The 13236-nt window shown below is 38.1% G+C and overlaps 1 protein-coding gene across 7 annotated transcripts in view; it reads right to left on the minus strand.

Annotated features, from left to right (window-relative positions):
* Positions 1-3994: 3994 nt before the first annotated feature.
* AP1S2 (adaptor related protein complex 1 subunit sigma 2) overlaps positions 3995-13236 on the minus strand; it is a 32942-nt gene continuing 23700 nt past the window's right edge. For 3 of the 7 annotated variants that reach the window (XR_006178071.1, XR_006178070.1, XM_042866731.1), the window contains one exon: positions 8287-9674. Coding sequence is in view for 3 of the 7 variants with exons in the window: in XM_042866731.1 (XP_042722665.1) it covers positions 9639-9674 (36 nt within the window). In the remaining 4 variants the exon portion in view is untranslated. Of the gene's footprint in view, positions 5989-6854; positions 6864-8286; positions 9675-13236 lie in introns of those variants that run through there. The other 4 variants (XR_006178069.1, XM_042866730.1, XM_042866729.1 and 1 more) reach the window with 3 other exon arrangements.

Consider the following 13236-nt stretch of genomic DNA (forward strand, 5'->3'; position numbering starts at 1 on the left):
GTTTATACCTGAAATAATACTTCAGGGTTTGTTGGTTTTTTTGTGTTTTTTTGTTGTTGTTGTTGTTTTGTTTTGTTTTCCTGAGATGACGATGTGATTTGAAGCCCTTTTTAGGCTTGTATTACAAGCAGTTTAAGGCACCCTACTGCCTAGCTCCCCTACAGCCACGGCAGAGAGTAGGGTACATAAAAATGAAGTTATCAGGATGAAGCTTTCTTGAAATGACAGCTGTGTTAGCAAAGTACTTGCAATTAAAGTCCTTATAAATACTTCTCTCTTAAATGAAAGATCCGTGCTGTTAAATGGACTATACTTCACCCGGCTTAACTTTAGGTATTTAACTTAGGCTCTTATGGCATTGTGTGTACGTGGAGAGAGCAGTTTGTGGTACGTAAGATGCAGGTGCCCTGATCTGTGTGCAGATATCTCCCTCTCTTCAGCCTCTCCAGAGAGTTTGGGACTCCTGCCTTCAGGGGGCAGCTCTAAATTGATAGAAGCCTAAAGCAGACACGAAATGCTCCCAAATAGATATTTGTTATCATTCAACAATACAGCGTAAAGTCCCATCAAAAATCTGGACATCCAAACTCACTATAGCATTCCTCACAGCATTTTTTTTTTTTTTTTTCCCCAGGATAGTTAAGAATGGATGAACATTGCTTCTGGTTATAATATATATATATATATATATATATATATATATATATATATATATATATATACATATGTTAAAAATTATTTTTTTTTTCTTTTCTAAATGCATATTGCACCTAGCATGCTGATGATACTTTTTTTCTTTTTTCATGTATAACTGTTGTCCACTATGGAGTAATTCAACAAAAGTGCTATATATTGTTGTTCAGTTCAAACCCAACTTTCATTATATGTTGTCATAACTGTAGACAGAACGGTAGCTTAGTTAATTTGATTAGATGTTTTAATTATTAACAGATATAGGAATTGTGATTTAATGGCATAACTTTTGAAGTAATAGTAACTTCACCTGAAAGGCATATTTCAATGGACAACACTAAGTTTTAAATTATATTGGAGAAATTTGAGACGACGGGTTTCTCATAACGTATCTTTTCTGACTACACTGTACAGATTTTCCCCAGGGTTTCTATTTTTTCACGGATGCTCACTTGTCTAGTTGGGGTACTTATGCAAAATGTGGCAAATTCACGCAGCTGAGCTGGCATTCCCTGCTTGCTGAGATGCATTGCTAACAGGCCAGTAAGATCCTCACATCACTGGTGCTGCCTTGCTTCCTGCAACTGGAATTCTGCTGAACCAGCCTGCTGGTTGAGGCTCTTGAATAGGAAAGATTTACTCTATCTGTAGTGTGTTGTATAGCCTGTGCCGTGCGGCAGGCTGTTGCTGAGGGTTGTGTGAGGGAAATAAATTACCAAGCTCAACCAGAAGCAGGTGTTGTGGGATGCTGTTTTGTGAAATCTGTGACAAGCCGGGTGAAATAAGTGAAGCGGACCTCTATAGGATTAGCAACCATGTGCCAACTAAGACCCATGTGAGAATTCCACAGGTAATAAGGCTCCTTCTCCCCACACTTTTGTAATGGGATCTGGGAAGCTGAGCAGCTGTATTTTTTTAAAAAAAGTTCTTATAATAATAATAAAAACTTGCTCAGAGATGCATGTAAAATTTAAATGTACTTTATTTCTGCTACTCTAACGGCCAAACCTTCAGCTGCTTTTCGTGAGATCTGGATCCAAACTCCCTGGCTGTACCTGTGCGCTGTAGGACTGGTAGCTGTAACTATTCAGTTTCACATCCTGTCTGCTTATTGCACCAAAACAAGTGCTGTAGATCTGACATTTTGTTTGCTTTTGTTAGCATGAAGCCTGGAATTCAACCAGTTTTCAAATGTAAAAGTTCATATATTTCGGTGTTGTTTCCCTACTTCATAATCTTAAGTAGTATCGTATGCATGGTTTTCTTTCCTTATTAGCTAAGTGAGCTATTTACTCTGAAGAGACGAGGCAACTAGAATTCCTAAACGTTAAGCTTCTTTCTCCAAAGGAGAAAAGCCCAGAACAACTTAGGATGGATTTAGATTTGCAAGGAATAGCTTGTTCTCACTTTGTGCTATTCTGTCTAATCCACATAGAAGGACTATGTAAAGTGAATTAATGGTGGTCCAGCTTTATGTGTGCTTTTATCTTTTGAATGACTGCTTAAAGCAGCTGCTTTCAAACTTTATTATGAAGTTTGTAAATATCACTAAAGTGCTTTGGATTGATGATGAAAGCATTATTTATACAAGAGCTGCATGAAGGGGGGTTAGAGCAGCAGCGGGGCTCTCCTGCCAGGTCCAGCCAGCTGGGAGGTCAGGATCAGTAACAGGCTCTGCTCTGACCATTCTCCTGTGGAGAGGAGTAAGGTATCTGAGCAGGAACTTGAATGTTGAAGTCCAGCTACTTCATAAAAATCGTCCAACTCCAGGTGCTTACCCAAAATGTTTCCAGACAATAAGACAGCAGGTGTCCTGCAACAGGAGAGACAAAGGCAGCTGGGAAGGCAGCACGCCTTTAGGTTTGTGCTGGTGACTGCTTTGAAGTCTTTTCCCTTCCCAGCATGGTTGCCATGCTAGCTGAGTAGCCATTATCACATGGGCGTCGGGAGGACTTGCCCACACTCATATGCTAGACGCAAGGCATCCACTTTCATGAAGAGGCAACAAGCACAGATGAAGGTCTTTCCCTTGCTGATGGAAACAGACAGTCTGAAACGTATTCTAAGTAACTTCTTCAGCATTACATCCTTCAGCAGGATGTCCTTCTCAGATTCAGCTGCGCATTACCACATTCAGTGTATTTATTTACTTGAACCAGTTGCAGCATTCTTGGGATGCACAAATAATGGCTTTCAGAAGAAATGCAAGAGCCTGCTCAGAGATGCTCTTACTTCCTGCCCTGAATCAGCACCTTTTGCAAAATGTGGAAGTCTATGCTAGTCAAAAAATTAAATGATATACAAAAACAAATTACACTTACAAAGAGTGCCACTGATTCTGCTTTCACTGTAAGCTTGCTGTAATTAAAATAACTCCCTATTATTCCATCCATCCTTTTATTCAGCTCTGATGCATCAGCTGAGTGCAGCATCTGTCACTGACACGTAAAGAAATAAATAAAAGGTAACTGACAAACTACAGTTCAGAAAACTGTGAGACTGATTGGAAGGGAAGCTGTACAGGCACAGCCCATGAACGCATTAATTGACAAAGGCAGCCACAGCATGACCATCATTACGGTGTTGACTCAAAGGGAACAGCAGACAGTCAGGAAAGGAATCTTCAACAAAGATTCCATGATTACATTGAAGACACTCAAGCAAACAATCTAAGCCTAAACAATCTAGAAATTCTAACAGATGCTTTTCGCTTCTCTTTTCGTTTGTCTCATGGTAAGACAGGAAATTCAAGAAACAAAATTTTACTTTCACATTTGACTGAAGGAATGCCCTAAGGTACTAAGATTTCCCCATGCTTTTGCTGGTAACATCAAGGAGTTCAGTTCTAGAAAGCTGGAAAGCAGATTAGCCAAGAGAAATTTGGGGCTGAAATGAGGATTGTAAGACTGTGAATGCTGCACAGCCATGTTCATAATTCCATTCGAGGAGCTGACTAGCGAGACTGTATCATCATCATCTAGAACCCTCTCTCAATCAGTATGTGGTTTAATTTCAAATGAAATGGGACAACCGCATCATTTTACCATCCTTTCTAATAAATTCCATGTTTAATGTGATAAGCCTTCCAAAGAACTCGCTAATTTATTGCTTTCTGTAGAATTTAAATGGATGTAAATAACTAATCTTGGACACAGTATTCTCGCACATTTTTTAATAAAGTGCTCAAGAGCAAGTTAAGCACTGTAATAAAATTCCCCCTTTTTTAAACTAGCAATGAGTAGCTTTTTTTCTTCCACCCCCTCTGCAGAAAATCAGAACTAATTACATATAAGCACAAAGCAACGGTGTAAAAATGGACATTTATTACAACTAAACCAATGGGACAGTACGACAAAGGTCAAACAGTTTATTTGTCACAATCACAACAAAGCTTAACCCAGCCAAGCACATACAAGTGACAGTGTAAACTTCAAAAATGTTTAATACATAGGAAATCGCTTCAGGTTTGACTTAAGGTAATTTCACAACTTCAGTCTCACACCAAGGGTCATTCTAGCACCACTTGAACCTCATCCTATCCCTGCCCTTGTGCACCGGGAAAATGCTAACGACTGCTTTTGTGTGCCTTCCCTTAAACATGGTCTCGAGTAATCTGGTATATTTAAATCCCAGAAATGGCTTAAACGGACAAGTTTGCATGCTGCAGGTTCTTAGGCTCCACTCAGGCACAGCTAGTGAAGCTGCAGCCCCAGACCCGGCCCCCCTCTGCACTGGTCAGCCCCTTTGCTGCCACCAGCACCGCTACCTGGATCTGGATCAGGGAATGAGTGTCAGTGCCAGCCTTTTGCTGGTGGGTTACATTTAGTCTAGATCAGATTGAGCCACAGCTGGCTGTGAAACTGCTTGTGCTAGCACCACACGACTGCTTCCAACACCAATGCCAAAGCTAAGTTTTGTGAAAACGTACATGGCGCTACTTATCTGAATTCTAAACGAAGTTCCTGGGATGGGAGGAGAAAGAAAGAAAGCTGAACATTCTCAGGGACCACACACACGCACAGTAGCACTGCTACTCCAAAGTGTGCCACTACCTTCCCAGAACTCAAAAGCACACATCAAATGAACTTCTTCAAGTGAAACAGTTCTAGTGCACAACTTCTGAGAGTCTGCACAAAATGTTGAACTGTTACTTCATTTCACTTCCCCCAATTTGCAGTGAACGTAGCGTACAAAATTCTCACTGCAAATTAGTTGGTTCTCCTGCACAGTATTTACGGGATGTGCCACATGGGAAAGGAGTAAGTCGAGAAAAGTAGTCAAAATTAAGCTGATGCTTTTTCTTAAAGGTGCTCAGACACCCATTAAAGCGTAACTACAAAACACGAATAAATACAAATTAATTTGTAGAATTCAAAAGAAAATCATAAAAACTCCCTTTTGTAAAGCTCCCATGTTCAAAAGTATCCCATTTTCATTACGTACCTCTCTATACAGTCAAAAAGGCTACTTCCCTTTTTTTTTTGTGTGCCTATGTTCAGAGCAAGCCAGTACTGGTTTAAAAATAGTTTCCCCATTTTGATATTTTTTCTTTTTTCTTTTTTTTAAACTACATGCATTCCCTTTTTAATATAGTAACTTGCACAGTTTTCATCAAGATAATTACATGTAAATACACTTTCACTGCTAGTAAATGATCAGTTTGCAGTTGTCTTGCAAAAAGCAATGCCACCTTAACAGTTTTAACCAGTTGGATATGCAGATCCTAACAGGATTCTTTGGTATAATGGCAAATTCAGAAGTAAACAGTTATTTCCAATTTAACGCGTTAACTGAATAAAAGCAGAATTATGGCAACTATTTACTAAAAATGCAGATGAACAAAAAGTCTTTGGTTGCATAAACACAATTTCTACATTTCATACTTGAAGGTGTCCATGTATTCTTTTCATTTAGATATGTTATGTCAACGATACATTTATCTCCTGAAGTCATTTGCTTATAAAAACAGTACGCTTATTGAAATTAAATGCATTTTTTTTTTCTATAAATGCAGTGAGAAGAGACACTGAGTCAATTTAAATCAAATTCCCTTTCGTTTATGATTTTTGGCCTTTAATTTCTCGTTCCCTTTTCAAAGGAGTATTTCCCTTGTAGGCCTGAATGAAGCAGCTTAGCAAAACAGTAATACTGACAAACAGCATCTTACACCATTAGCTAAACATTACAATGAAGGCAGTGAACATTTACAGTATGAAACACTGAGATGTCATCAGCTGAAGTGAAGACTTATGTCAATCCAATTTCTTCAAGTACACTACGTGGGGTCTCTGCTTCCTATGGAGGGAAAATGTGAGACAGTGGTGAATGGATCCTGCACATCTACTGAACAGTACCGTACATGAGAGCTAGTACGAAAGATGCTTAATTAAAAAAGAGAAGTTGAAAGACATGGAAGTATAAAAGCACTGTGGTTTGCAAACATGGCATTAGCTGCACTTTTCAAAGTGCTGCTAATTAGATTGTCATGGTTCACAGGAATAGCTGGCAGATTTTATTGCCCTGAAGCGTAATAGAAAGAAGCAATTGAGATGCACCAGCAGGGATCAAATCACAACCCAATAATAGAGATATGAACTGGGGGAAGGATGGCGAAGCATCTTGCAATGGAGTTTGTCAGTTATGTTTGTGGTAAATTGTTTCATGGGTCTCTGCTAGGGAAGAAATGAATAAACAGACGAATGAAATGACTGATGCTACTTAGATACAGTATCCCTCAAGCTCTTTATGAAGAGCAAAGACTTTTTGTGCTGGTCCCAAGCTTCATTTATATAAAACCAAGTCAAGGTACCTTGGTACAGCTAGTGCCAATAAACTGACCAGGACAGATGAATTGGCAAGACTGAAATTGAATTCTTCCACACCAGGCAGAATACAAAATTTTAGGTTAGTTCTAGTCTTAGAAAGCTTTGTTTATAGTCAGAGCAAGTTTCATATTTTATTCATATTCATATCACACAATTCCAAAGAGTTATCATCAGTTCTGCATTCATTAAACCTACAGCATCTTGGAAAAAAAGTACTTTGATATCTTAGATAGCACATTTCAACAATTATTAACAATATGATAGTATATAAAAAGGGATACTGTGTCTTTACGGAAATGTAAGTAGTTTTAACATCCAGAGTATGAATAAACTTACTTTAGCATCCTAAAACAAGACATGTCATGAAGCAGGAAGAAGGCAGATAGCAGTTAAAGCAGCAAACAAATTATATTTCAATTCTTTCCTAAATATTTTTAACAATAATTTGTCAGTAAAATACATAATTAAAAGCCTTAGATCTTGTAAACATCAGAACTTAGTCTCTACCAATTTTGACTATGTAGCACAATATGATCACATACACAACTCTCATTAAATTCAATTAATGTGTAAGACTATTGAACATTGAAGGAAAAGCGATACTATGTTAAAGCAAATTCACTTGCAAATAAGTCAGCGCTTGGAAAAGGCTGCTGCTGAGCACTTGGAGGTGGCTTCCAAATAAACTCTAAGAAAAAAAAAAAAAGCAACTTATATCTGGTCACAAAGTACTCAGGATATTAAGGATGTAGGGTTTTCTCACTGATGCAATATTTAAATATGCTTAGAACACAGTGACCTTGATGAAGACAGACAGTATGGCAGGCTTTAAGATTTACTTGTGCATTTTAAAAGAAATCTCCCTGAAGGAGACACTGCTCGAAAGGAAGGCTCTCTTACTTTTTTTGCATTCATTTTAAAGGATATGCTTCTCCCCTTTCCAATAACTTCAAGAATTTTGCTCCAAAAAAAAAAAAAAAAAAAAAAAAACAACTCTAGACTTTTAACCAATTACAGCAAGAGAATACAAAAGGGAAAAAAAAACCCACAAAATTTAACTTCAAGGATTTCAGGTCTCGAAAGCATTCGTAATAAAGCATTATTTCCAAGTTTTAAACTGATTAAACAAGAGTGAAAGCTGACCACTAGCCAGTGGTGATGCAGTGCATTGATTAAATTACACCAAAAAAGTTGCCCAGTAACTCCGAAGAAATACTGTACACCACTGCTACAGTCTTTAAAGCAGTTCAGCATTATCATCCCTGTTGCCTGGTGGAAGTTGCAGGTAATTTTCACCAGGCATATACTTAAATCAAGATTAAGTATCTTCAAATAAATCAAGGTCCTCAGTTGACAATGAATGTAAAGCAATGTATTTCAAGGACATTGGCTACTTGCCCACACGTACTCCTCACTGTAAAACTCAGTAAGATGTTACTGTTTTAGTACTACAGCCTTAGCCTTGAGGCAGACATGTCCTTATGTGCACACTGACAATATTATCTCAACGTAACATCTAAAAGCTAGTGTGTTTAGCTAGAATAATTTCATTAATTATGACTTTTAAGAAACAAATGAAATAGATTGTATTATTTTTTGTCTGTGCTACTTGTCTTAGGAAGTGTCAAACACTTTATGCAATTGTTACAGAATACATTCTGCAGTATTATACCCTACCTGCAGTTCAGAACCACCCAAGGCAAACGATGCAAATATGAAATATATCACAACACAGATGAGGAAAAAAGCCATTCACATGAGACAAAAGTGCATGCAATACTTTTATTTCAAACATGCCAGGAAAGCTAATTCATCACCTAGTCATTTAGAAGCAAGCAGCTGTATACAGGTAACAAGAAAAACAGCATCTCATTACAGCTCAATGCATAGCATTTTAAGCCAACAGGCATGAAATAATGCAGGCTAAAGCAGCATTAACCAGACATTTAGACACATTGTTAATGTCTTAGGAAAAAAAAAAAGGCAAACTTGGAAATGGAAAACCACTCCTCTGATCTTGTCTTCCACAACTTCAGAATGCTGCATGTCTAACCCAAGCTTTTGTCCATCCCCTAAATAACTCATCTTTATGTCAGTTTAACATTTGAAATGTAGTGCATTACCACATATAGGACTCAGAGCTAGCTACTTACAGTAAACCTCAGTAGCCAACTCTTTGCTAATTACCTTTCAGGAATTTTCAGAAATAGTACTAGTTTTAGGTCACAAAATATTCTCTTCCGCTAGCCAAACAGAGGGTGCAATATATGCTCTCCCTATTCTGATCACTCTTTTTAACTGAAAGTTCATCGTATTTACACACGTGGCAGTTTGCCAACACATACTGTACTCTGCATTTAAAACTGCAAATATCAACTGAAGGAGATAAGTACTAAAAATCCTTCCCATCCCAACCACCTGTAAGGTCTCCCTCAGTAACAGGAACTGCTTACTGACATCATTGTTTTGAACACTAAAATACAAATGTAATTTCCACATTTAAACAAGACATTTTTATTGTCCTAACAATTCCATCTTCCCTCTCTTGGAGGCTAAGGCACACTATTGTACCAGCTTCAGAAAAGGATACTGCTATAAGCACCTTACTCAAGATGCAAGGTCTATGTAGAATTATGTGCAATGTTTAATACTTGTGTATACACACGTATCAGTTCCACGTACTACTACTCCTTCACTAATTTTTCTGTAAATATCTTCCAGTTTTAATGGTACATTTAAATACCACCAAAACTCACTTAAAAGGATATTACATGATTCTATGAACACAGGTCAAGTAGTGTTACAGTACAGGTGTTGCAGTATATAGATGTTTAGTTCATACAATTCTACAGAACTTTTAAGCATAAGAATTCAAGCTTACACACAATAAAAAAAGTTAAACCATATGCCAACAAGCACACGTTTTGTTGAAATGAGACATGTGAAGAGACAACACTGTAAAACAGAAGGGGAAAAGGAAAGTACAACAGCAGAGAATGGTTGTGGTATTCTATTAGATGTAAGATGACTGGATTCACCAAGCTGATGATAATGTTCTGTCATGAGTAAGGCACAGGTCTATCTCCTCTGAAATTCTGCATGCATGATGAATGAAGCCATTTAGTACACTGGGACATTAAAGTATTCATGACGTGGCTACAAAAGAAATGCACATATTCTTACACATAACAGAAAGGTAGACAAATATGCAAGGAAAAAAAGATTCTCTCCTGTATTCCTGACATGAAAGGACATTTTATACAAAAATAAAATACTGTATTTTTGACAAGCCTAAGTGGGAAAATAATGGCTTTATTCCCCCTCCCCCGTAATTGCATGATGGCAGCATCAACATACAGAACTTCACATTGTAATTACTGTATTACAAAAGTCTAATGATTCTTCTCAACCAAAAATTGTTTAAAGCTGAGTTCCAGAGATGGCTTACCCTATGCATCTGCTACATTCTAGCCCCTTTGGCAGATACCAACTGTTGGCTGTTAGCAGAGGCAGGAGCTCTTGATATCACCTACCATATTCACTCTCACAGACACAGAACTGCTAACAGGCCTCTCGAATGCAACTGTGAGGAGCACTGCACAATGCAGCAAGGTGGACTACTTGATATAAAAGCTACTGTTCATTTCAAGATTGCCTGTTTAAAAAACGGGAGCAATCTGAGACACCTATCACAACAGGCAAAGTTCTTTGCCTTTTAATTATGCCACTGAACTTAATACCTCAACTCTCATTTTATCAGCATGAAACTTAGTACACAATTTGTTGAAAGATGAGTTACCAATCACACAATACTCAACATTTTTCATACATAAATCAGTGCTCTGAAGATAGCTTTTATGCGATCAGCAGCTATTGAGAAGAATATATTCTAGGTATGATATATTCTGGGTAGGCAATTAAGCATCTTCTGTGAGGAAAAACCTCTCTGAGTATGAGCTACCATCTTTCATTCTGTATCAATTAAAAGCTTCAAACTAATTTAGCACCACACCCTGAAAATAAAAGGAGTCTCAGAAGAAAAAAAAAAAAAAGAGAAAGTTCCCATGCCTTCTCAAGCTATTTCTTCTGTCCCATACATTTCAAAGCAGTGCTGTCATCTCAGTTGATCCACAAAACATACGAGCTCAAATGTCTTGAAGTTATCTCCAATTAGAAATCTCCCCCCCAAAATATAGTAGAAGGTTCACAGCATTTATACTGCTTTTTCAGTAGCAGTAATCTGAACATTATTTCACATTAGCTATCTAAAATCATTATAAACAAGCCATGACAAATCCAGCAGTTCTCAAATGACAGCTGCAAACAAATTACATGAAGTCTCCTGTGATGTGAGGTAGAACTCTGTGTGCAGCAGTGAATTACAAATGGAATTTCCACTCTCAAAACCTCTTACTGAAGAGAAGTGACAGTTTACAGTAAAAATCAAAATGCAGGAGAATTTAGGCATATTTTTAACTGAAAAAGAAAACTTCAAACTGACAGTATACAGTACTAGCCCCAGTGTGTAGGAGCTTTGAGCCACTGGACTAACATCAGAACTGATGAAGTTTCCACTGATAAAACATTCCTAAAGATTATTTTGGAGAACTTCTGCTTTCCTCATGCTGTTAGCATGACACGGCTTCATGAAGACAAATGAAATCCAGGCATACTGTAGCAATCTAAAACTCCAAACTGTGACAGTTTTGTGTTTTCAGATTTTACCTGCAATCAGTTCTACACTGACAACAACAAAGACGTGGAAGTGTTCCTTTCCTTTTTGTTTATTCACTCGGTTACTTTTCAGTTTCAGTACTTTTCAAACTACTGCACAAGTTTATCTTGACTATTCCATCCCCCTTCATGCACCCCCCAAGTGTTCTCCTATTTTCAATTGTTTATAGCTTAGAGAATGAAATCTCTTTGATGTGAAAACCCCAGTACACAAAATAGATGACTGACTCAAATTACTCTTGGAGGATTAGTGTCCCATCTTGATAGAAATTTACTGTCTACTGATAAGGCAAGATAGATTGTTAGATAACAACAGGAAGAAAATGGCCATTTCAATCCTGCCAGCTTTTTAGCCTATGGAACACGTGAACACCACCTGCAACCAGTCTAACAATAAACTGACATTATAGAGGTAAATCTAAAAGATGAAATGGAAGACAACTGTAACTGAGAAACGAAACGATAACAGCAAAACTGTGAAACAGAAAACACTGCAGTTTTAGTGAGGCCTCTGTATCCCACTGAGGACATCCTAGGACATTACTGCAGAGGCAGACTGGCGCTATGGCAGCCTGATAAACACAAAAAGGAAAAATAAAATTGGCCAACTATTTCTAGTCAGAGAAAAGCTTGACACAGCCAGCACTGTGCACTTGCCCAGAAAGCCAACTGCATCCTGGGCTGCATCAAAAGACAGGGTATTGTTACTATCTACTCTGCCCTCATGAGGCCCCATCATGAGTACTGCATCCAGCATCAGGGCTCCCCAGCACAGGATGTGGAGCTGTTGGAGCAGGTCCAGAGGAGGACACAAAGACAAAGGGCTGGAGTAGGAAAGGCTGTGGAAGCTGGGGTTGCTCAGCCCTGGAGAAAGGAAGGCTCTGGGGAGACCTCACTGCATCCTTCCAGTACCTGCAGGGGACATACAGGAAATCTGGAGAGGGACTCCATCAGGGAATGTAGTAATAGGACAAAGGGTGATGGCTTTAAACAAAAGGATGGGAGATTAAGATTAGATACTAGGAGGAAATTCCCACATGCTACACAGCTATGATCTATTAAATCTATTACAGCATTTCCTGCCATACAGCCTCCAAAGAAGTGAGTGTCTGAATACTGGAAAACCCACTTGTGGGGAGCAAAGGACAAGTGTCAACTTCTGTAACCAGCATCTAGGTTACATTGCCTTCCTTGTATGGGACTGCACAGACCTCAGGCTACACCTGAACCTCTGAAGAATGTCCTTAGACTCAGGTAGCAATCTGTTCTAATGACTTTCTAAGTCTAACTAGCAGCTGCAGAAGAGGTCCTTACAACTCAATACAATGTCAAACTACCACAAAATACTACCTCTAAGACATTCATCACTTATTTTAAAAATTTGAACGTACACTGCTTATTTGACTTAAACACAGTTTTGAGACTGTAATTACTACCCTTTTCAAAAAGGTATTTGCATTTGCAAGCCGCTTTAATAGTTAGTCAGAACTCTGAAATTTTCAGCCCAAGTTCTCAGAGACTTTTAAATTAGAAAAATTGTAGTATTTGAGTCACAGAACTATCTAGCTAGCCCAACTCTACTGACATTCTTCTCAACCAATTTTGTCAGGACTAAGCGTAATTAAAAATATTAGTCATAATAAAATTAGAAGGGACTTCACTTAATCCACCCTCCAAACAGCATACCTGTAACATTATGTAGAGGTATTTAATCTGTTAAAGGCATTCAGCAATGGAAACTTTTTAATGTCCTCCAGGCACTCTACTCCAATGTTTCATTATTATCATCACTGAAATTTTTCTAATTTCTATTCAAATTTATTTTCCAGCCACAATTTAAGTTATTTTATGTCTGTAGTGGACAAGAAAACACTTTTTCCTTTAAGCAATAAAGAAAGAAGAACAATTTATGCTTAAAACCAAGCTTCCTCAAGCTCAGTGTTTTGCACTGCTGACAGTTTACTGTATGAACACTCAGTGAAAC

Source organism: Lagopus leucura, unplaced genomic scaffold (assembly GCF_019238085.1).
Source record: "Lagopus leucura isolate 7727_CA_CO unplaced genomic scaffold, USGS_WTPT01 Super-Scaffold_100001, whole genome shotgun sequence".
Taxonomy (NCBI): domain Eukaryota; kingdom Metazoa; phylum Chordata; class Aves; order Galliformes; family Phasianidae; genus Lagopus; species Lagopus leucura.